The following is a 21,675-nucleotide window of genomic DNA, read 5'->3' as shown; positions in this document are numbered from 1 at the left end:
CGCGGCTCTCCCTCGGCCCCGCCCCCAACCCACCTTCTCTCTGCCTCAGTCGCCCCAGCGTTTCCCTCGGGGGAGCCCCGCATGGTGACTGTGAACAAGGGGCACCCCGCCAGGCTGTCCTGCGAGTGCCACGGTGTCCCCTTCCCCAAGATCTCCTGGTGGAAGGACGGTAGGATGGCTGCTCCCTGCCCCGCTCAGGGCCCAGTGTGATGGGTGGGCGACCCCCTAGGGGTGGGGCTCAGGTGACAGAAGTGACGCTTTCCGTAGCCTCCCTCCACTCAGTCCCCGAGCCTGCAGGGGCCCCTCCCAGTCAATCAGAGCTGGATCAACCTTCAACCCTCGCTTCAGATGTTCCTTCCTCCAGGAAGCCATCCCTGACCGCCAGGCCGGGGTAGGGCCTCCTTGCTGCAGCCCCTGTGTGATGACTGGTCGTGTCACCCATCTTAGTCCTTGTCTCCTCCGCCATGAGTCTGTGAGGCACTGTCTTGGCAACCTCTGAATTCCAAATTCAGTGCCTGATATGAAACAGGTGCTCAGTAAATACTCGGACTCCATTGAACCGATGTTTATTGAGGACCTGTCTGTGCGAACCTGTTCTAGAAAGTGGGGATACAGCACCGGTCAAAACAAAACAGACAAACCCCCACGCTGCCGGGGGGGAGGTCAGATAATCAACAAAAAGGTGGTGGATGACGCAGGACCTCGGGTGATACGTGTTGTATCAAGCCAGGAAGGTGGGCTGAGAGTAGCAGTCACAGTTGTCCGTCGGGCGGCAGGGACGGCTGACCCACCGGCTTGAAGAAGGGAAGGGATGCCCATGAGACGATCGCAGGAGAAGCAGTCTGGGCGGAGAGAGTGGGAGGTGCAGAGGTCCCGAGGCAGGGATGCCGGGTGCACGGGGCAGGGAGAGGAAGGGAGGGGTCAGGACAGCAGGAGCATGGAGCTGCCCTTGCTGAGATGGAGGCTCCGGGGCAGGTGTGGGGGCCAGGCGTTGGGAGACACCGGCTGGACGCCCAGCGAAATGTCAAGTGACGGCGAGAGGTAAGGTGTCTAGGCAGCAGTCTGGCAGCCTCAGGGCAGGCTGAGATCACCAGGGCAGAGGGGAAGGATGCATTGCCAGGCGGTCATGGGTACCCTCCCTGTCACGCCCACAGGTCTGCGCCTTTCAAGGCAGGTGTAGATGGGCTTAATCCAGCCACTCCAGGTTGACACCTCCCCCCACGAGGGCTCTGCCAGCTTCTTGATCTACCCCCTCAGGTCCCCAGCTGGTTGGGCCGATCACTCTCAGCAGCCTTCCTGGTGTCTTGCTGTGTGCTAGGCCCCGTGAGCCTCTAAGTGTCCCAGGGGGAAACTGAAGCAGAGCCTGCCATTCTGGGGACCCAGGCCAGAGCGGGCTTCATCCGGTGCACCTGCAGGCAGATCTGTGATGGGAAGAAGCTTGGGGGTGGGAGGGATTAATTCAGGGGGTGCCAGGACCATACGTGGTGCTCGGGGAAGGCTTCCTGGAGGAGGTGATGTCTAAGTGAACCAACAGAGGAGGAGCAGGAGTTGGCAAGAATGGGAGGGAGGACAGACATCCCCTCGCATAGACCCGTGTCTCTGCAAATGTCCTGGACCAGGGTCTTCTTTCTCACGGCGCCCAGGTCAGCCCCTGCCGGGGGAAGGGGCCGGCCTCGAGCAGGTGTCGGCCGTGGGGAGGCTGCTGTACCTGGGACAGGCCCAGCCGGCCCAGGAGGGAACGTACACCTGTGAGTGCAGCAACGTGGCGGGGAACAGCAGCCAGGACCAGCAGCTGGAGGTGCACGGTGGGTGAGCCAGGCTGGGCCTGAAGGGCCGGGAGCCAGCGTGGCGGGGAGCGTGGCTAGCTGGGCGGGCGTCATCCCACGGGGAGCAGGACCCACACGAGGCGACATGCGCCTCCATGGCCTCCCGCAGACTCCTGGATTTAGCTGCCTCTCCCCCCAGCTTCCTACTGCCCCTCACCCTAGCACTGGAGGGACAGGTGGTCCCCAGGTGCCTCCCAGTGGTCCAGAGGGGAAATGTCGCACGATAGCATGGCCGGAAACATGAAGGATCGTACATTTCACACGGAGCTCCTGCGTGTGGTGGAGACCTAAGGCCGTGAGGGCGCGACCCGTCTCAGCCTGTAAAGATCAAGCTAGAAAGCGAAACCCAGAGCAGTGCTGCCCACCCTCTGGGAGAGAAGCCATCGCGGAAGGATGCTTCCCCAGCCAGTCCCAACGGCTGTCACAGCCCCAGGAAGCGCTGATGTTTTTCTTTCTTTGAGCCAGGGTCTCACTCTGTGGCCCAGGCTGGAGTGCAGTGGCAGGATCACGACTCACCACAGCCCCCAACTCCTGGGCTCAAGTGATCCTCCGACCTCGGCCTCCCAGAGTGCTGGGATTACAGGCGTGAGCCACCACATCTGGCCCGCCTCTGGCTGTTGAGGAAGATAAGCCCCCACAGATCCTGAAAGGGCTGAACTGCGAGCTTGTCCCTAAACAGCAGGCCCACCTGTGGACCCTCAGGGTGGGAGAGGCAGTAGTGGGGACAGTTGTGACCCCATTGTAGAGAAGGAAAACAGAGACCAGGGAGGTGAGATCACCTGGCCGAGCTCGCACAGCCAGGGAGTGGCGAGGGGCAGCAAGGGTGTCCCCAGGAGGTGTGTGCCTGGTGGCTCCGGCGGCTTTCTCTGACACGCTTCCTTCCTACCCCAGTTCCTCCTCAGATCTCTGGCCCCCAGGAGTCCCCCACAGAAGTTTCTGTGGTCCAGCATGGGGGTGTCACCCTGGAGTGCAACGCCACTGGGAAGCCCCCGCCAACGGTGATGTGGAGGCGGGATGGCCAGCCTGTGGGGGCCCAGCCTGGACTGCGGCTGCAAAGCCAAGGACAGAGCCTGCAGGTGGAACAGGCAAGGCTTGCCCATGCTGGACGCTACAGCTGTGTGGCTGAGAACGTGGCTGGGAGAGCAGAGAGGAGGTTTGCACTCTCCGTGCTGGGTAAGGACCGACAGCTAGCTGGAGGGGCAGGGGCAGGACAGGACAGCTTGGAGAGGGCAAGGCTGGTTCAATCTCCAGGCACCGCTTTCAAGCTGTGCTCCAGGGTCACCCCTATTCTTTCTGGACCTGGGGCTCTGATGAGGACTGCTGCTGTGGAAAACCACCAACACTGCTCTCAAAGTCAAAACTGGTCCCAATTCACCTGTCATCCAATCCACCTCTCCTCCCTCCCACTCATGTTTACTGTTCCCTACTCTGTTCTGGGCACTGGGGAAGTAGGCAGTCTCAATCCTGCATGACTCATATGTGATGGAGAGGATTCAGGGAGAGACCAGGAAGACCTTGAATGCTGTTGAGAGAGGTCAGGGCAGCCCCCCAGAGGACGTGCCCTTTTAGCTGGACCTTAAAGGTTGAGTAGGAATTAGGCAGCTGCTGTGTGCCAGGCAGAGGGTGGTTGGAACAGCCTCATGCATTCCATTTACTGAACTCCTGCTGTAAACCTAGAGGGCCCTCGGGGTAGAAGCAGGGAGTGGTAAGAGATAAGGCAGGAGAGGTGGGCAGGATGGGTTTAGGGAGCCCCCGTCCATGCCCCCCACGTGGCTGGGATCCCAAGCCTCACCCTGGTTGTCCTCACCCGGTCCTGCCTCCAGGGACAGTGTGACTTCCTGTACCGTCAGGTCTCTTCGGGAGTGCAGAGTTGCCACTTAACGTCCACATGTGGGTTCAGGGCTTGTGTCTGGGCTCCCCGGATTCTAACTCCAGCCCCATCCACCTGGCACTTGCTCCCACCCGGCACTGGACTCGGCACTTCACGCATGTTCTTGCTGAATCCTGGCGTCCTTCTGAGGGTGGGGGACACCGAGGCCCAAGGGGTCCTCCTGACTCCAGAGCCCAGCCTGTGGCCCCACGTGCTCCCTACTGAGTGCCATAGCTTCGGGGGGAGCAACTCCGCTCCGGTCACTCCTCAGACTCCCAATTTGCAGGGATCCGGGGTGGGGGCAGGCAGGGAGGTGGGGAGGGGCGTCTGGCCTCACTCTGCCTCCTGAGTGCAGCTTGTTCTCCGTGTCCAGTGCCCCCAGAACTCATCGGAGACTCAGACCCACTGACCAATGTTACTGCTGCCTTGCGCAGCCCCGTGACGCTGCTCTGTGAAGCCACCGGGGTCCCGCCCCCGGCCGTCCACTGGTTCCGAGGGGAGGAGCCTGTCAGGCCCAGGGAGGACACCTACCTGTTGGCGGGTAAGATGTCCGCCGGGTCGTGTCCTGGGAATCAGGTCTAGCCCTCTGCCTCTGCCCAGCCCATGCCCATGACCTCTGACCCTGAGCTGCTGGTTCCCAAAGAGTGTACCCCAAAACACAGGTCAGATGGGGTGCTCCTGAGGGGTAGGAAATGATTTCAATAAATCTGAGAAAGGCTTCCTGCTCTGCTTCCTCCTAGAGACCCACGGTGAACATCTGCTTAGTAAAAGTTCTGATAAGTCACAGCAAAAAAAAAAAAAATCTCTTGGTGTTTGTATATAATATCTCACAGAACAGTAACGAGCCAATCTAAGCACTTTCTCCTCTGAATATTCATCTTCCTCACACAATTGGGAAACTGAGGTCCAAGAGGCAGTGTCTCATCCAAATCTTGCAGGAACCCCAAGGCCCACTGAGGCTCAGCCGTCAATTGCTGCAGGCAGTCCATGGTGGGATGGCAAATACATTTCCCTTGTGCATCACTTCTGAGTCCTCCATAGGGGTTGCCAGACGCATTGCGCACACATGACTTCAGAGATTGCATTTGGGCCCAGCAGAAAGGAGAGTGGCAGTCGACTAGTGATGTCTACCCTGGGTGCAGGAACAGCAGTGATGGCACATGTCCTGAGTATCTGCACTCCCCACTCTGATCATAGGAGACCCTTGGGTTCCTCTGAGAGGAGCTAGCTTTCCCTGAGAGGTTCTTGGGTGGAGGCCTTCTACCGTGTCTGTCAGGGTAGAATGGGGCTCGCACTCGGCCAGGACTACACAGTCCATGGAACTCCAGAGCCAGGGATGGCCAGGCAACAGATCCTTTTTGCTGGAACGGGGTTCTCAGGTTTATCTGGGTGCGTGTCAAATCTCCAGGCGGCTCGATCCATTTGTTTACTCTCCTGGGCCTGTTTCCCCGTCTGAGGACTGGAACACACACACACTTGATTTTAACGTCTCCTCTGGCCGGCGGCTGGGGCTCAGCTTGGCCCAGAGCCTGCTCCCAGCTGTGCCTGGAGTCCATGCCCCTCCCTCCCCAGGTGGCTGGATGCTGAAGATGACTCAGGCCCAGGAACGGGACAGCGGCCTCTACTCATGCCTGGCCAGCAATGAGGTCGGGGAGGTGCGAAGGAACTTCAGCGTGGAGGTCCTGGGTACGCTGCTGCCCCGTTCTCGCAGGTGCCCCGTGAATCCTTCCCCCACTGCCTGGGAGGACACAGGACTCAGGGTTCCTGCTGTGGCAGGCGACCCAGCCCAGGGAGGGCGGGAGAAGTAGCCTTGTTCGCTTTTCCTCGGAAGAAACCTCAGTTCTGAGGTTGTCATGGAACTTTCCAGAAGCAGCGGGGACATTCCAATTTGAAAGCAGGCAGATATGTTCAACACCACTAAAACTGCCTTCCTCTCATCAGAACCTTCCCTCGGCCAGCAAGATGTGTATTAAACCCACCACTCCACTACCCCCAAAAAGGCCAGGCTTGGTGGCTCATGCCTGTCTGCAATCCCAGTGCTCTGGGAGGCCGAGGTGGGAGGATGGCTTGAGCCCAGTAGTTCGAAACCAGTCTGGCAACATAGCAAGAACCCTTCCCCCCACACCCCCCGCATTCACACAAACTCACTGCCCTATGGAAGCAGGCACCGGGGGGATGGGGAAACTGAGGCACAGGAGACTGTGGGCCCTTGGCTTCCTGCTCTGTGATTGTGTAGCCCGAGTGGGCCAACCCCAGTCAGCGGCCATGTCGTCCCGCTCCTCCCAGGTCCTCCCAGTATTGAGAACGAGGACCAGGAGGAGCTGGTCAAGGTGCCCGAGGGACAGACTGCCCACCTGACGTGCAGCGCCACAGGTGAGGGCCCTGGAGGCGGGCAGGGAGGGGGTGGGAAGGCGGTTTGGAAAGGAGGGGGCCCTGGGCATCTGATTGCCTGCCCAACCCACGGCTCGCCACAGAGGGTCTCTTGACGCCTTGGGTCAGCACCAGGGCCTGCTCATCCCTGCACTTGCTCTCCCTCCCCCTAAACTCTCCCCTGCTCCCCACCTCACCACACACCTCAGTGTCCGGGACCCTCCACAGAGAGTCCTCAGCAGCCCCTCAGACCCAGTGCTTCCTGGTCCTGACACTGACTACGCTGGACCATAGTGGCCTTGGGACTTCTGAGCTCCTTGAGGAGCCGGGGGCTGCCTTGTCACCACGGTTTCCCAGTGCTTGGCAGTAGGAGCCCATTGGCGCTGTGGGCTGAAGGATGGATGGTGGGTGGGTGGGTGGACGGATAGATAGATGGATGGTTAGAAGGATAAGCGGGCTGGTGGATGGATGGATGAGTAGATGGATGGATGGATAGGTGGATGGATGGTTGGTTGAATAGAAAGGTAGGTAGATGAGTGAATGGATAGGTGGGTGGATAAATGGATGGTTGGAAGGATAGGTGGGTAGATGGATGGATGGCTGGATGGTTGGTGGGTGAGTGGATGGATGGATGGATGGATGGATGGATAGATGGGTGGTTGCTGGATAGATAGATAGATAGGTGGGAGAGGTGGGTAAGTTGATGGATGGATGGTGAGATGGTTGGCTAGATGGGTAGATAGGCAGGCAAGCGGGTAGGTGGATGGATGGATGGATGGATGGATGGATGATTGGGTAGGTGGTGGGTGGTGAGATGGATGGGTGAATAGGTGGATGGATGGTTGGTTGAATGGAAGGATAGGTGGGTCAGTAGATGGAAGAATGAGTGGATGGTTGGGTAGGTGGTGGGTGGCTAGATGGATGGATGGATGGTTGACTGGATGGGTAGGTGGTAGGTGGCTAGATGGATGGATGGATGGTTGACTGGATGGGTAGGTAGTGGGTGGGTAGATGGATGGATGGATGGTTGGATAGGTGGTGGCTGGGTAGCTGGCTGGCTGGCTGGCTGGCTGGCTGGCTGGATAGATAGGTGAACAGGTGGGTAGGTAGATGGGTGGGTGATGGGTGGGTGGATGGATAACTACATGAAAAGAGCAACTGTCTGTCTGTATCAAGCCACCTTTGGCCACTCTTAAGTAAGGAAAAGGCAACCGAATTATTGAGGAGAGGCCACAGGCCCGGTGACTGTGTCTGCTCCTCGCTGAGCTTCCTGGCCTCCGGACTGGGATGGAGAACCTGCATCCCCTGCCCTGTCTGGGAGCAGCCTCCAACCCCCCAGGCCGACCTAGTCAAAGCCTGCTAAACTGCCTTGTTCTCTCCTCTGCATACAGGCCACCCACAGCCCAAGGTCACATGGTCCAAAGACGGCCGGCCCCTAGCTGGAGGAGACGCCCACCACATCTCCCCAGACGGAGCCCTCCTGCAGGTCCTCCAGGCAAACCTGTCCAGTGCCGGCCACTACACCTGCATTGCAGCCAATGGCGTGGGCGAGAAGACCAAGCACTTCCAGCTCAGCGTCCTGTGTAAGCTCAGGGCATCTTCTGGCCACCAGGGGCTGGTGGGAAGGAGACCGAGGTGACCAACTTGTGGCAGATACCCTTCCGCAAAGCACTCTGCTGTTTTTCTTCTACTTCTCCAAGTTTGATGACAACAGCAACAAAAATCATAATAGTGGCTCTTATTTTTTATGTTTGTTTTAATCAGGGTCTCACTCTTGCCCAGGCTGGAGTGCAGTGGCACGATCATGGCTCACTGTAGCCTTGACTTTCTGGGCTAAGGTGATCCTTCCGCCTCAGCCTCCCAAGTAGCTGGGACTACAGGCGCACGTCAGCACATGCAGCTAGTGTTTTTTTTTTCATGGAGCAGAGCTGTCGCTGTCTCGAATTCCTGGGCTCAAGCAGTCCTCCCGCCTCGGTCTCCCAAAGTGCTCAGATTATAGGCGTGATCCACCGTGATTGGCTGGCTCTGTAGACTGAACATTTATCACAGGCCGGATATTTGAATGGGCCTGATCATTTGAATCTTCACAGCGCCCCTAGGAGGTGGGAGTTGTGCTTGTCCCCATTTCACTGGTGAAACTCTGAGGCTTAGAGAGCTGACGTGACTTGTGCCAGGCCCCAGGTGGTACTTTTCATCCCGGCCAGCCGGCTCCTTGGGCAGTGCACACGTGCTGTCCCAGCAGGCTGGAGAAACTGAGAATCTGCCCAGTGAGAGGGGACAGACTAGCTTAATAAAATCTGTTTCTAAAGATGCTGGTGGTAGGCCGGGCGTGATGGCGCATGCCTGTAATCCCAGCACTTTGGGAGGCCGAGTTGGGAGGATCACTTGAGCCCAGGAGTCCAAGACCAGCCTGGGCAACTTAGGGAGACTCCCATCTCTACAAATTTTTTAGAGAAATTAACCAGGCATGGTGGTGCATGCCTGTAATCCCAGTGCTTTGGAAGGCCGAAGGGAGGGGATCCCTTGAGGCCAGGAATTTGAGACCATCTCTGCCAAAAAAAAAAAAGTGATAAAAATAAAAATGGTGGGAAAAGGGAGAGTCCCCTGCAGGGGTGGAAAGGAAATGTCAGGACCAATGAAAGCAGAGCGCCTCTATTCAGCAGGGAACAAACGGGAATTGAAATGGCTCTGGTTACTTAGTAGAGATGTTGGATGTTGAGAAGCTGTCAGGGAAACTGAGGTAGAAATGACTCATCTTTCTCTTGTAGTGTTGCTTACTGGTGGAGGACTGGGTTCTGGGCCACTCAGACTTGAATTCAAGTCTGACCGCACCGTGCGCAGGCTGCTCTGAGCCTCAGTTGCCCTTCTGTGTAATGCAAGTAACAATAGCTCAGAGGCTAAACACTGGGGTCTGAGGCTTTCCTGGGGATCTGCATTCATGTGTGCCCTTCCTGCCCCCACCGCAGTGGCTCCCACCATCCAGGGAGTGACTGAGGACAGTGCGGACGAGGAGGTGACTGTGACCATCAACAACCCCATCTCTCTGATCTGCGAGGCGCTGGCCTTCCCGGCCCCCAATATCACCTGGATGAAAGATGGGGCCCCTTTCCTGGCCTCCCGGAATATCCAGCTGCTCCCAGGTGATGCCTTGGGGGGAGGCGAAGTGAGGGGACGGGGACATGCCATCGGGGCCAGAGGAGGGGACCGGTGAGCCTGAGCTCACGCCTGCGGGGTGACCCGGCCACTGCCCCTGGGCAGGTACCCATGGGCTGCAGATCCTGAATGCCCAGAAGGAGGACGCTGGCCAGTACACCTGCGTGGTCACCAATGAGCTCGGCGAGGCCATGAAAAACTACCATGTGGAGGTCCTCAGTGAGTGGGACGTGGGCACCCCAGGGTGCTGAGGCTGGCTCCTCTCTCGGTCACCAGGAAGTTGGGGTGGCTTGGTCACTCTGCACCTTACAGCTGAGGCCACTGAGTCAGGGCACGGGCCACATGGACTCTGAGACCCACACCCCTGCCACTTCTGCTGTGGGGTACCCCCAGGGGCTCTGCAGCCTGAGATCTGGGATCCCCAGAAGGACCTCAGGGACCATCCCAGGAATCCCCCTGCCTCAGACCTGCCTTGTCCCATGACCGTCGCAGACAAACGCCCTCCCCGCTAAGCCAGCAGCCCCTAACATGCAGCCTGGCCCCCAGGGTCCCTGTTCCTCTAGGCTCAGGACCAGGGTGAGCTCAGGGTCTCAGCACTGCTCTCCCTGGTCAACTCTCAGACTCCCTTGTGGTTTTCAGTCCCCCCTTCCATCTCCAAAGACGACCCTTCAGGGGAGGCAGGCGTGAAGCAAGTGAAGACCAAGGTCAACAGTACTTTGACCCTGGAGTGTGAGTGCTGGGCTGTGCCCCCGCCCACCATCCGCTGGTACAAGGACGGGCAGGTGAGCACAGGACCTGGGGGCTTCTGGCTCTCACCTCTGGGTCCCACCGGCTCTGCTTGGAACCTTCCAGAAAAGGCACCCCTTAAAGCACCTGGCTCCAGAGCTGGTCTGGGCCCGCCCATCCTTCCGCCCATCCTTGATTTTTTAAAATAAGAAATCCAACTTGCCGGGCTTGGTGGCTCAGCCTGTAATCCTGCGCCTTTGGGAGGCTGAGGTGAGTGGATTGCCGGAACCTGCAGGTTCGAGACCCGCCTGGGCAGGGAGACCTCATCTCTACAATAAATAAAAAAAAAATCAGCCGGGCATGGTAGCGCCTGTAATTCTGGCTACTCGTAAGGCTGAGGGGGAAGGATCACCTTAGGGGGAAGGATCGCCGGAGTCCAGCAGGCCGACGCTGCGGTGGCCGGGAGCGGCCACTGCACTCCAGTCTGGGCAACTGAGTGAGACTCCAACTCAAAAAAAAAAAAGAAATCCAACTCTACAGGGAACGAGTCTCATAGATATTGAACTCTGCCTTTTCCACCCACTTACCTCTCTTCCACTCTTCATGCTGTGTGCATTTTGCAAAGCTTTGGATGTACCCACTACTTATGTTGTATTTTTAAAAATTTTATTGGCTGGACACAGTGGCTCATGCCTGTCATCCCAGCACTTTGGGAGGCTGAGGCAGGAGGATCACTTGAGCCCAGGAGTTCGAGGCCAACCCGGGTAACATAGCAAGACATTTTTTTTTAAACTGGGTGTGGTGGCTCACGCCTATAATCCCAGCACTTTGGGAGGCCGAGGTGAGAGGATTGCATGAGCCTACTGGTTTGAGAACAGCCTGGGCAACTTGGTGAGACCTCATGTCTACAGTAAATTAAAAAATTAGCCAGGCATGGTGGCATATACCTCTGGTTTCAGCTACTTGGAAGACTGAGGCGGAAGGATCACCTGAGCCCAGGAGGTCAAGGCTGCGGTGGCTATGAGCGTGCCACTGCACTCCAGCCAGGGCGACAGAGTGAGACTTTGACTCAAAAGAAAATTTTTTTAAAAATTAGCCAGGTGTGCCTGTAGTTCCACCTACTCGGGAGGCTAAGGCAGGAGGATCAGTAAGCCCAGGAGGTAGAGGCTGCAGTGAGCAGTGATTGTGCCCCTGCACTCCAATCTAGGCAATAGAGTGAGACCCCCCCAACTAAAAAAGAAAAGTTTTAAAAATATATGTCCACTTCTATTGGTGCTTTCGACCCCTCATGTCTGATCCCCCTCCCCCCATGTGTCCTCCCCCAGCCCGTGACCCCCAGCCCACGGCTCCAGGTCCTGGGGGAAGGACGGCTGCTTCAGATCCAGCCCACGCAGGCCTCGGACTCGGGGCGCTACCTGTGCGTGGCCACCAACGTGGCTGGCGAGGACGACCAGGACTTCAACGTGCTTGTCCAAGGTGCGTGCAGCAGCCAGCCCGGGGTGGGGCATGAAGCCAGGGGTGTCGGCGGGGCTGCAGCCAAGGCTGGCCCTCGGCCGCCCTCGCCACGCATCACGCGGCTCACAGGCTTCCCCCCGACCCGTCTCAACAGCCCGGGGAGGGCGTGGGGGGGGGCTGCCCAACCCTTCTATGCCGAGGGGACCCCAAAGGCTTGTTCCCGAATCACAGAAATGTGGTCTGGCTATGCTCTTAAACCCTCGGCCAGACCCCTCTCACTTTAGCCTGGGGTTGTCCTCATAAAACGCTCTGAGTTGAAAGGAAGCTGCCTGGCCCTGACTCCATAGTTGTGGGAGCTGGTGGTGGGTACGTGGGGCTGGTTATAACCTCTCTGCTTCTGTGAATGCTTGATATTTTCCTTAAAAAATAAAAGAAAGAATGGGAGGGAGGCAGGCAGGCAGGGAGGGGGAGGCTGGGAGGCAAGAAGGTTGGAAGGCAGGGAGGCTGAAACCTTGAAAGGTTGGGAGGCCGGGAGGCGAAACTGAGTGGTTGGAAGGCTGGGAGGCAGGGAGGCTGGAAGGCAGAAAGGCTGGCAGGTTGGAAGGCAGGGAAGCTGGGTGGGGGGTAGGCAGGGAGGCCAGGAGGCTGACAGCCAAGCCGAGTGAGAGATGCTTCCGGAAAAGAAGCAGGTGCTTCTGGGATGGCCTGGCAGGAGGAACACGCGTTCCTGGTTGCTTGAGCCCCTTCTTGTCTCTGGTGCTTCTGGACCAGACGCAGGCCCTGGCTCTGTCATTAACTGGTTGCTTGGCCCGGGCCTCCGTCCCACCCTCTGTAAAACGCAGGTGATCACAGCAGGCGACCTGAGAGCCCCTTCCTGTCCTAGAGCTGCTGATCTTGTGCCTCCGTGCTTGGACAGACACTGACCAGCTAAAGCTCTGGCTCTGGCTCCTTCCCCTGAAAAATATCTCTGTGTTCCAAGGAGTCTATTTTTTTTTAGTGGGAATAGTGGCACGCTCACGGCCACTGCAGCCTCGACCTGCTGGGCTCAGGTGATCCTTCCACCTCAGTCTTCCAAGTAGCTGAAACCACAGGCACATGCCACCACATCCAGTCAATTTTTTGATTTATTGCAGAGACGAGCTCTCGCCATGTTGCCCAGGCTGGTCTCGAACCCTGGGATCAAGCAATCCTCTCACCTCCACCTCACAAAGTGCTGGGATTATAGGTGTGAGCCACCGTGCCCGGCTTCACGGAGTCTTAAGCCCATAACACACGAGCTCCATGAGCAGGAACCTTGTTCTGTGCCCAGCACATAGTAGGTGCTCAATAAACACCGCTTGAGGAAGTAGGTTTGGCTCAAGCGATGGACTTCTGCAGCAGGGCAGGCTGGGTTGGACATCTGTGGGCAGATGTGCATTTCTTGCCTTCCGCTGTGTTTCCTAATGGCTTCGTCTCCTCCCCCTCAGTGCCCCCCATCTTCCAGAAGGTGGGCGATGCCAGCTCAGGCTTCGAGATCCCATCCCAGGAGGAGGAGGCCCGGGGCGGAGTGACGGAATACAGAGAGATTGTGGAAAACAACCCTGCCTACCTGTACTGTGACACCAACGCCATCCCACCCCCTGAGCTCACCTGGTTCAGGGAGGATCAGCCCCTCTCAGACGCAGATGGAGTGTCTGTACTGCAAGGTAGGCCAAGGCTGCATGAGGAAGATGGGTGCGGTGTGACCTCAGGCAGGGCACACGACCACTCTGGACCTTAGCCGCAGTTTGTCGATGAGAGCTACAAGTTCTTTGCCTGTTTGAAGGCAGGAACTAGGTCAGCTTCTGCCTCTAGTATTTATTTATTTACTTATTTTTAAATTCAATTTAATTACTTTTTTGAGACAGGTCTCTCTCTGTGGCCCACACTGGAGGGCAGTGGTGCCATCACAGCTCACTGAAGCCTCAAACTCCTGGGCTCACACAATCCTCCTGCCTCAGCCTTCCTAGTAGCCAGGACTCCTGGCATGCCCAGCTAATATTTTCACTTTTTGTAGAAACGAGGTCTTGCTATGTTGCTCGGATTGGCTTTGAACCCCTAACCTCAAGCAATCCTCCCACCTCAGCCTCTCAAAGTACTAGGATTACAGGTGTGAGTCACTGCCACTGGCCTGTTACTTTTTTCTTTTTTACCACTATAAATATTCATTTATTTAAAGTTACTTAATTTTTTTGAGTAGACCTTTTATTTGAGAATCATTTCTGTGGGTGAAATTGAATTTAAAGGCTCCAAGGATAAGGCTTAGAAATGCCTGGTCTTGCTGGACAGCTCATCTGGCTCCCTTAGATGAGGCCAGTGGGGGCGCCCGGGTGGTCTCCTGGCCTAGGATCCTGCCTGACTTGGGAATACCAAGGGTATTTGGGTATTAACCCTTAATTTGAGCAAACTGCAGGGTTAATACCAAAGTACAAACCCTGGTGTTCTCCCTGACTTGGGCCAGCGGAAGCGGAAGGGTGGTTGTCGGGCGAGGACAGTTGCACTGGCCTCCGAGAGACAGAGAACACCAGGGTTTGTACTTTGGTGCCTGCAAGAGAAACCGGCCTCTTGGAGATCCGGGAAGGCCAGACTTACTGAAAGCTGTCTGCTCCTGCTGGACATTTCTGCACTGCCCCTCGCCTTTCACCTGGCCACTGACCTCTGATACTGACCCTAAATCCCAGGTGCAGAGTAAGTCCAGTCACATGGCTCACCTCTATAACACCCTGACCCAACCATCAACTGAACCCAGACCACAGCCACTGTCCTTCCCCAGTCCTAGTCAATTGCCTCTTAGCCCTCCACTGAACTCTGACTCTAGCCAGTGACCCCTAATCCTGAGTACATAGTTGATCTGGTCACAAACCGGCCTGAGTTCGAAACCTGATCATAGGCTAACTTCAAACACCCACCGACTCCCGCCTTCCGCACCATGGCCTCTGCCTCTCTGATTCTGGCCACCGTCCCTGGGCCCTGCAGGGAGCGAGTGCCTCGTTCCGACCCTGGTCAAGCCCCCCGCAGCCGGAGCTGGCCATCCCAACCCAGTGCACACAGTGACCCTCACCTGGCCCCCACTGGGGACTAAGTCCAGCCCCCAGAGATGCCAGGCTGGCTTTCTGTCACAGAGGGTCCTGGGTGACACCTCCCCACTTCCTCCCACCAGCCATAGACCCAGGAGCCACCTCTTTTGACTCTGGAGTGCCTCTGTCCCGTTCTCTGCCCCTTCCTTGTGATGTCACCAACGAGCTGGGCTTGGCACAGCCGCAGACTTGAGATGGCAACGACTGCTCCCTTGCTGGGCCCCGTTGCAAAGCCTCAGTCTTTCCATCTGTAAGATGGGAGAAGTCACAGTCCACACCCCACAGGCCAGGCTGACTCTGTCCATTTCACAGAAGAGGTGGAGCGTGGTGGCAAGCCTCAGGTCTCCTCCAGTGGACAGAAAAGAACTGTTTCCTTGTTCTTTGGCCTGCGCTCAGGTCTCTGTCCTGTGTCCCCGCAGGAGGCCGGGTCCTGCAGATCCCCCTGGTCCGGGCGGAGGACGCCGGGAGGTACTCTTGCAAAGCCTCCAATGAGGTGGGCGAGGACTGGCTGCACTATGACCTGCTGGTGCTGAGTGAGTGTCCCGGGCCCAGGGCGGGGAGCCTGGGTGGAGGTGGGGGTGTCTCAGGACTGCAGGCCCCAGGAGGGCAGCCCTCTGGAGGACTTGAACATGGTTGAAAATGGGTTCTGACCCGGCGTGGTGACTCACGCCTGTAATCCCAGCACTTTGGGAGGCCAAGGCGGGAGGATCGCTTGAGCCCAGGAGTTGGAGATTAGCCTGGGCAACACATAGCGAGACCTCATCTCTACAAAAAAAAAAATTAGCTGGACGTGGTGGTACGTGTCTGTAGTCCCAGCTACTTGGGAGGCTGTGTGGGGAGGATCACCGGAGCCCAGGAGGTCGAGGCTGCAGTGAGCCAGGATCCTGTCACTGCACTCCAGCCTGGGCCACAGAGTGAGACCCAGTCTCAAAAGAAAAAAAAAAGGAGTGAAAATGGGGTTCCAGGTCCAAGTTAGAAACTTCTGGGCTGTGTGATGTTGAGCAAATCGCAGCCATCTCTGTGCCCCAGATTCCTCAGCTGCACCGGGGTCTGGGAGAGGTTGGCGAGCAGGGCATGAGGAGCCCAGCCAGCGCCTGGCACCGAGTGCCGCTCTCCCTCCATGCCTGCCCTGGCCCTATGCCGGCCCCACAGCCTCCTCTCTCCCACCCCAGCCCCACCTGTGATCCTGGGCGACACGGAGGAGCTGGTGGAAGAGGTGACGGTCAACGCCAGCAGCACTGTCAGCCTGCAGTGCCCGGCCCTGGGCAACCCCGTGCCCACCATCTCATGGCTTCAGAATGGGCTGCCTGTCTCCCCGAGCCCGCAGCTGCAGGTCCTGGAGGACGGGCAAGTCTTGCAGGTCAGGGCTGCCCCTGGGATGGTGGAAGCAGGCGTTATCTGTGCTGAGGGAGGCTCTTTGCCCAAAAGCGCACGGGAGACCCTGGGAGTTCATTCAGCCCAGCACACGGTCATCTGGGAGAGGTCAGGGCACACGTCTGTAATCCCAGCACTTTGGGAGGCTGAGGCGGGAGGATCACTTGAGGCCAGGAGTTCCAGACCTGCCTGGACAACATAGTGAGACCTCGTCTCTACAAAAAATAAATTAGCCGGGCATGGTGGTGCACGTCTGTAGTCCCAGCTACTTGGGAGTCTGAGGCAGAAGGATCACCTGAGCCCAGGAGGTTGAGGCTGTGGTAAGCGGTGATCGCGCCACTGCACCCAGGACCCAGACGTTCCGGTGACACCTGGTGCCCAGCTTGGGAACGCCAGCAGGTGCAGACGGAGCAGTGCTGGCACTTAGCTTTCAGGCCTGCCCTCAGCCACCCACATGCAGTGCTGCAGGGACCCCCAGAGCCCACTGCTCAGGGAAGCCCTCCATGGGGGCAGGGGGCCTGCCGCCATGTCTGGTTGGCTGCAGAGAACCGCCCAACACCGGCCTCCCACACTCCCTCCTGGATGTCATGGGAGCACTAGGTGAAAGTGGCTCCTCCCATCCCCGTGAGCCATCTGGTGCCTGCATGCCCGACGTGGGGTGGGAGGGAGCCCTCATGGTTGTTCCCGGGGCTGGGGGTCCCGGGGACCTCTGGCACCACCCAGACACCAGCTCCCCGTGTCCACAGGTTTCCACAGCGGAGGTGGCCGATGCCACCAGCTACATGTGTGTGGCTGAGAATCAGGCAGGCTCCGCCGAGAAGCTCTTCACTCTGAGGGTCCAAGGTGAGCTGGGCTCCGCGGGCAGCCCCTGTGGGTCCCTTGTCCCTTCCCGAGGGCCACCGCCTTGGGCTTCCAGCATCCTGGACTCTGGGACCCGCACTCAGAGCTCAGGGATGCCAGCCGCAATCCAGGAGGGACAGAGAGCATTTGGGGGACCCTGATCACTATGGGGCTGACCCTGGGTGGTTTTAAGCAACTCTGGAGGTGTCTGGGGCATGACTCTTCCAGAGCCTTTTATGGCACCCTTATTGAGCACCTACTGTGTCCCTGACATGGGGCTGAGCGTGCTCCCTGGGCTGACTCCTTGCACCAGAACTAGGAGAGTAACCCAACTTTCCAGATGTGGGAAGGGACGCAGAGAGGACGCCTGGGTATTATTTATTATAGAGGTGAGGGCTCGCTATGTTGCCCAGGATGGTTTCAAACTCCTGGGCTCAAGTGATCCTCCCACCTCATCCTCCCAAAGTGCTGGGATGACACATAGGAGCCACCGTGCCCTGCCTTGTTCATTCTCACCACCTCGAGTCTGCGCTTCTGACCTCTGTACTTTCATTGCACCTCCGTGGCTCTGGGTACAGCTATGGAGACAGCTGTGGCCTCGAGGGTGGAGAGAGACAGTGTCGAGCACTCTAGGTCACAGACTCTAACCTGAATGGATGTATTTTGGCTTTGCCACTGGCTGGCTGTGTGGCTTTGGGATAGTGACTCTCCCCCTCTGGTCCTGGAGTCCTAGTGTTCTCAGAGACAAGACAGGGCAAACAGAGGTCTCTGCATGGGGTTATTGGATGCGCAAAGGGGAGCCCCAGGAGCTGGATAAATGCTCCCAGAGCTTCCCCCTGGCTCTCTGCTTCCTGGCTGGTGACATCCTCATGTCTCTCTCTGTCCTGGTGGCTGTGGGGACAGTCCCGCCACGAATCGCAGGCCCAAACGCAGAGCAGATCACGGCCATCCTCAACAGCAGTGTCTCCCTCCCCTGTGACGTCCATGCTCACCCAAGCCCGGAGGTCACATGGTACAAGGACAGCCGGGCCCTCTCCCTGGGCGAAGAGGTCTTCCTTCTACCTGGTGGGTAAACTGAGACCTCGGGCCTGGATCTGAGGTTACTATGGAGAAAGAGTTGCTACCTCAAGCCAGGACAGGGCTGTGAGACTGGGAGGGGTTAGGATTTGGAGAGTGGGCCTGGGGGCTGGCTCAGGTCACCAGTGTGAAGGGCTGGCTCCCCTGCTCCCCACAGGCACCCACACGCTGCAGCTGGCACGGGTACAGCTGTCGGACTCCGGGACGTACGCGTGTGAGGCCCTCAATGCCGCCGGCCGAGACCAGAAGCTCATACAGTTCCGCGTGCTGGGTACGTCTGTCTGTCCCCCCGCCTGTGCCCTCAGCCCTGCCTCCCTGGGCAGCACAGCTGGGAGGGGGCAGCTGGGACTCAGAGGATGGGGGACAGCGGGATGAACCCCAAGATGTTGACCAGGAAGGGACCTCCCCCAGGCCTGTTTGTGAATTTCTCGCCATGGGGTCTACTGTAGGGCCCACGGTCTTCAGAATCATCCTGGGGAAAAGCTGGTCCAAGGTGTCGCCAGCAGGACTCACTAGAAGGTTCCATCTAGCCCTGGGTTGGTTCATTCTTTTTTTCTTTCTTTTATCTTTTTTTTTTTTTTTTTTTTGAGTCAAAGTTCCACTCATAGCCCAGGCTGGAGTGCAGTAGCATGATCACGGCTCACTGCGCCTCCACCTCCTGGACTCAGCCTCCCACATAGCTGGGATTACAGGTGCACACTACCATACCTGGCTACTTTTTTTTTTGTTTTTTTTTGTAGAGACGAGGCCTTGCTGTTTTGTCCAGGCTGGTTTTGAACTCCTGGGCTCAAGCGATCCTCCCACCTTGGCTTCCCAAAGTGCTGGGATGACAGGCGTGAACCACCTGCCTGGCCCTGTTTATTCTTTTGTGTGTGCTCAGCTATGCACCAGAATTCGTGCTGGGTTCTGTGAGCTCACAGCAGGTGGAGAGGGGTTCTGCTTTAGTTTGCTGCAACAACCGGGGCAGAGGGGCCCCCACGGAGGCTCTAACCCAGCCAGGGCCTGCCCTGTGTAGAAAAGAGCTTGGAGGGCCGTCAGCATCTCCCCCCTCCAGAGGCTGAGGCCCAGAGAGGGCAGGAGGCTGTCCCCGGTCACCCAGCAGGTCCTCGGCATGCTGGCCTCGTTCTCCTCCTCCGTCTCCCCTGGTCTGCACCAGTCCCTGGAGTTGGGTCCCCTGTGTGACCCTCGCGGGCCTCTATAGGCTGTTTCCCGTGGCTGGGCCCGGGAGGACGTAGGATGGCCACAGCTCCTCACTCTGCTGTCTCCCGTCCCCAGTTCCCCCCACCTTCAGGCAGGCTCCCCGCAGACCCCAGGCTGCTGTCGTGGTGCGGGCTGGGGACAAGGCCATTCTGAGCTGTGAGACAGATGCATTCCCCGAGCCGGCCGTGACCTGGCACAAGGACGGGCAGCCCCTGGTCCTGGGGCAGCGGACCCCGGCTCTGAAGGGTGGCCAGAGTCTGGAGATCCAGGAAACCCAGGTGCGTGGCCCGTGGACAGCCGTGGGGCGTGGCCTCCAGTCCTGGTGAGTTGTGGGTGAGGGGAGGGGAGAGATGGTGGGCACGTGCCAGGTCTGGGGGCTGCAGTCTCCTTGGCTCGGGGACACCCAAGTTGAGTGGGTCGGCACCTTCCAGGGCTGCAGACATGGGAGAGCCCAGAACTGCGGAGCTAGGTTCCGGACTCAGGATGACCTTAAGCCGCCCCAACCCACTGCCTGCCTCAGTTTCCCCAGGACCTAGAGGCTTTTTCCAGGCCCTTCTGGTTGGCTGTCTGCGACGCCCGAGAGTCTGTCGCACCCTCCCTGGTGTGGCCTGGGTCGAGATTAGACGTGCACAAGTGTTTGTCAGATGAATATTTGCTGCTGCTCCTCTGGAAATTCATTCTGGGCAACTCTCTTCTGGCCCAACTCTGTCCCCACAGCTGCAGGTGGGAGGGTGTGGGGTAGGGGGTGTTCTTCCTCCAGGTGTGGCCCCGGGAGTGGGGGCCAAAGCCTGTGCACCTGCTGTTGAGGGCCCTTCTGCTCCCTGAGGCTCTTAGAAAAGGCCAGAGGGTCCTGTTTCCCTCCGACTCCCCAGGTGGGACCAGGGTATTTGGGGAACCCTGCTCTGGAAGCCCTCAGAGCCTGAATGTTTGAGGGGAATCCAGGCACCCACTCCAGCCGCATGCACGTTATCATCATGTTCTCTTCCCGTCCTAGGTGTCGGATAAAGGTTTATACAGCTGTAAAGTGAGCAACGAGGCGGGGGAGGCCATGAAGACCTTCGTCCTCACCGTCCAGGGTAAGCCCGGGGCCAGCGTGGCCAGCGTGGCCGTGGAGTCCCTAGCAGCTCACAAGGCTGCAAAGGAGGAGAAGGACAAGAGCTGGACAGAAGTGGTGTGGCCAAGGGCTGGGGCATGATATCTGGAATTAAAAAGACCAGGAAGGCTGGGCATGATGACTCACGCCTGTATTCCCAGTACTTTGGGAGGCTGAGGCAAGAGGATAGCTTGGGCAACATAGAGAAACCCCATCTCTATTTTTTTAAAAAGCTAGCCAGGTATGGTGGTGCTCACCTGTATTCCCAGCTACTCAGGAGGATAAGGCAGGAGGATCACTTGTGTCCAGGAGGTCGAGGCTGTGGTGAGCCGTGATCGTGCCACTGCACTCCAGCCTGGGTGACAGAGTAAGACCCTGACTCAAACAAATAAATAAAACTAAAAGGTCAGGTTTAGTAGGATTCATATAGGACTCTACACTGACCTGCTCTGTGGGGCTTCATAGAGTGACTTTGTCCTCAGAACTGCAGGATTCTTTTTTTTTTGAGTTGGAGTGTCGCCCAGGCTGGAGTGCAGTGGCACGCTCATGGCCACCCCATCATCAACTTGCTGGGCTCAGGTGATCTGTCCACCTTAGCCTTCCAAGTAGCTGGAACTACAGGCACGTGCTACCACACCCGGCTAATTTTTTTTTTTTATATATTGTAGAGACAAGGTCTTACCAAGTTGCCCAGTCTGGTCACGAAGCAAGTTTACCTTAAGTAAAAGAGGCTGAAAGCAGTAGCTGCCTACTGGGTACATTGGAGGCACCAGATCCCTTGGGCTGCCAGATCCCTTGACTGTGTCTCTAAAGGCCTGGCACCAGGCACTAGGATGGAGAAGCCTGGGAGATCAGACATGTGGAAGGCCATGCCACCTTGATTCCCAAGGGGGCCTGTCCCATCAGCCCAAGGAGGGAACGTGGACAGCATTTGATGACCTGTGTGACTCAAGCTGGGGTGAGGAGGACTCTGTGCCATCTAGGAAGCGTGGGCAGATTTTCTGGAGTTTAGGTGTTGTTTCTGTTAAAATAGACTTAGCTGTGTAAGAGAGACCCCAAAATACAGTGGGATAAATGAGAGAGAAGGTTACCTACTGGGGTTCTACTGGCAGTGGTTACCTGGGGTGTATGACTTCATCCTGGCAGAGCAGGAGAGAATGTGGGATCGATTAGTGATATCTGCCCTGGCATAGGTTAAGGAGTGCTGGTGCCTGCAGTCTCTTCTGATGGCTACCATGAAGCATGGAGGGGTGGGGGGTGGGGAACATCTTGTTACTGGGGGCAGAGATGTTCCTCTGAGGCCAGATTTTGTTCTGGTAGTGGCTGTCTGGGATGTATGACATCATCCTGGTGGGGCAGGAGAGACTGTTGTGATCAGTTGGTGATGTCTGCCCTGGCGTAGGTTAAGGACTAACATGAGTGTCCAGGCTGGGGGCATAGCTTCACTCCATGTGGTAATTTAGGGTCCCTCTTGTTGCTCTTCCATCTCTTAAGGTGTTGTCCTTGTTCGTGTAGCTTGCTTTTCTTAAGAATAGAGATGGGAGCCGGGCTCAGTGGCTCAGCCTGTAATCCCGCGCCTTTGGGAGGCTGAGGTGA

The 21,675-nt window shown here is 57.7% G+C and overlaps 1 protein-coding gene across 1 annotated transcript in view; it reads left to right on the top strand.

The window, feature by feature from the left end:
- The window catches only part of HMCN2 (hemicentin 2), a 141,516-nt gene that overhangs the window by 74,061 nt on the left and 45,780 nt on the right, over positions 1-21,675 (top strand). Inside the window, exons 40-58 of the mRNA XM_021713744.1 lie at positions 50-169; positions 1,644-1,805; positions 2,718-2,999; positions 4,070-4,237; positions 5,269-5,382; positions 5,983-6,069; positions 7,458-7,649; positions 9,033-9,206; positions 9,325-9,438; positions 9,859-10,001; positions 11,271-11,421; positions 12,867-13,085; positions 14,915-15,028; positions 15,668-15,855; positions 16,616-16,712; positions 17,613-17,774; positions 17,944-18,057; positions 19,062-19,264; positions 19,981-20,062. Of these exons, the coding sequence (XP_021569419.1) occupies positions 50-169; positions 1,644-1,805; positions 2,718-2,999; positions 4,070-4,237; positions 5,269-5,382; positions 5,983-6,069; positions 7,458-7,649; positions 9,033-9,206; positions 9,325-9,438; positions 9,859-10,001; positions 11,271-11,421; positions 12,867-13,085; positions 14,915-15,028; positions 15,668-15,855; positions 16,616-16,712; positions 17,613-17,774; positions 17,944-18,057; positions 19,062-19,264; positions 19,981-20,062 (2,886 nt within the window). The remainder of the gene's footprint in view (positions 1-49; positions 170-1,643; positions 1,806-2,717; positions 3,000-4,069; positions 4,238-5,268; positions 5,383-5,982; positions 6,070-7,457; positions 7,650-9,032; positions 9,207-9,324; positions 9,439-9,858; positions 10,002-11,270; positions 11,422-12,866; positions 13,086-14,914; positions 15,029-15,667; positions 15,856-16,615; positions 16,713-17,612; positions 17,775-17,943; positions 18,058-19,061; positions 19,265-19,980; positions 20,063-21,675) is intronic.

The sequence above is a fragment of the Carlito syrichta genome, unplaced genomic scaffold (assembly GCF_000164805.1).
Source record: "Carlito syrichta isolate Samal-C Ts95f unplaced genomic scaffold, Tarsius_syrichta-2.0.1 Scaffold304709, whole genome shotgun sequence".
NCBI classification, from domain to species: Eukaryota; Metazoa; Chordata; class Mammalia; order Primates; family Tarsiidae; genus Carlito; species Carlito syrichta.
This window is presented reverse-complemented; position numbering and strand designations above follow the sequence as displayed.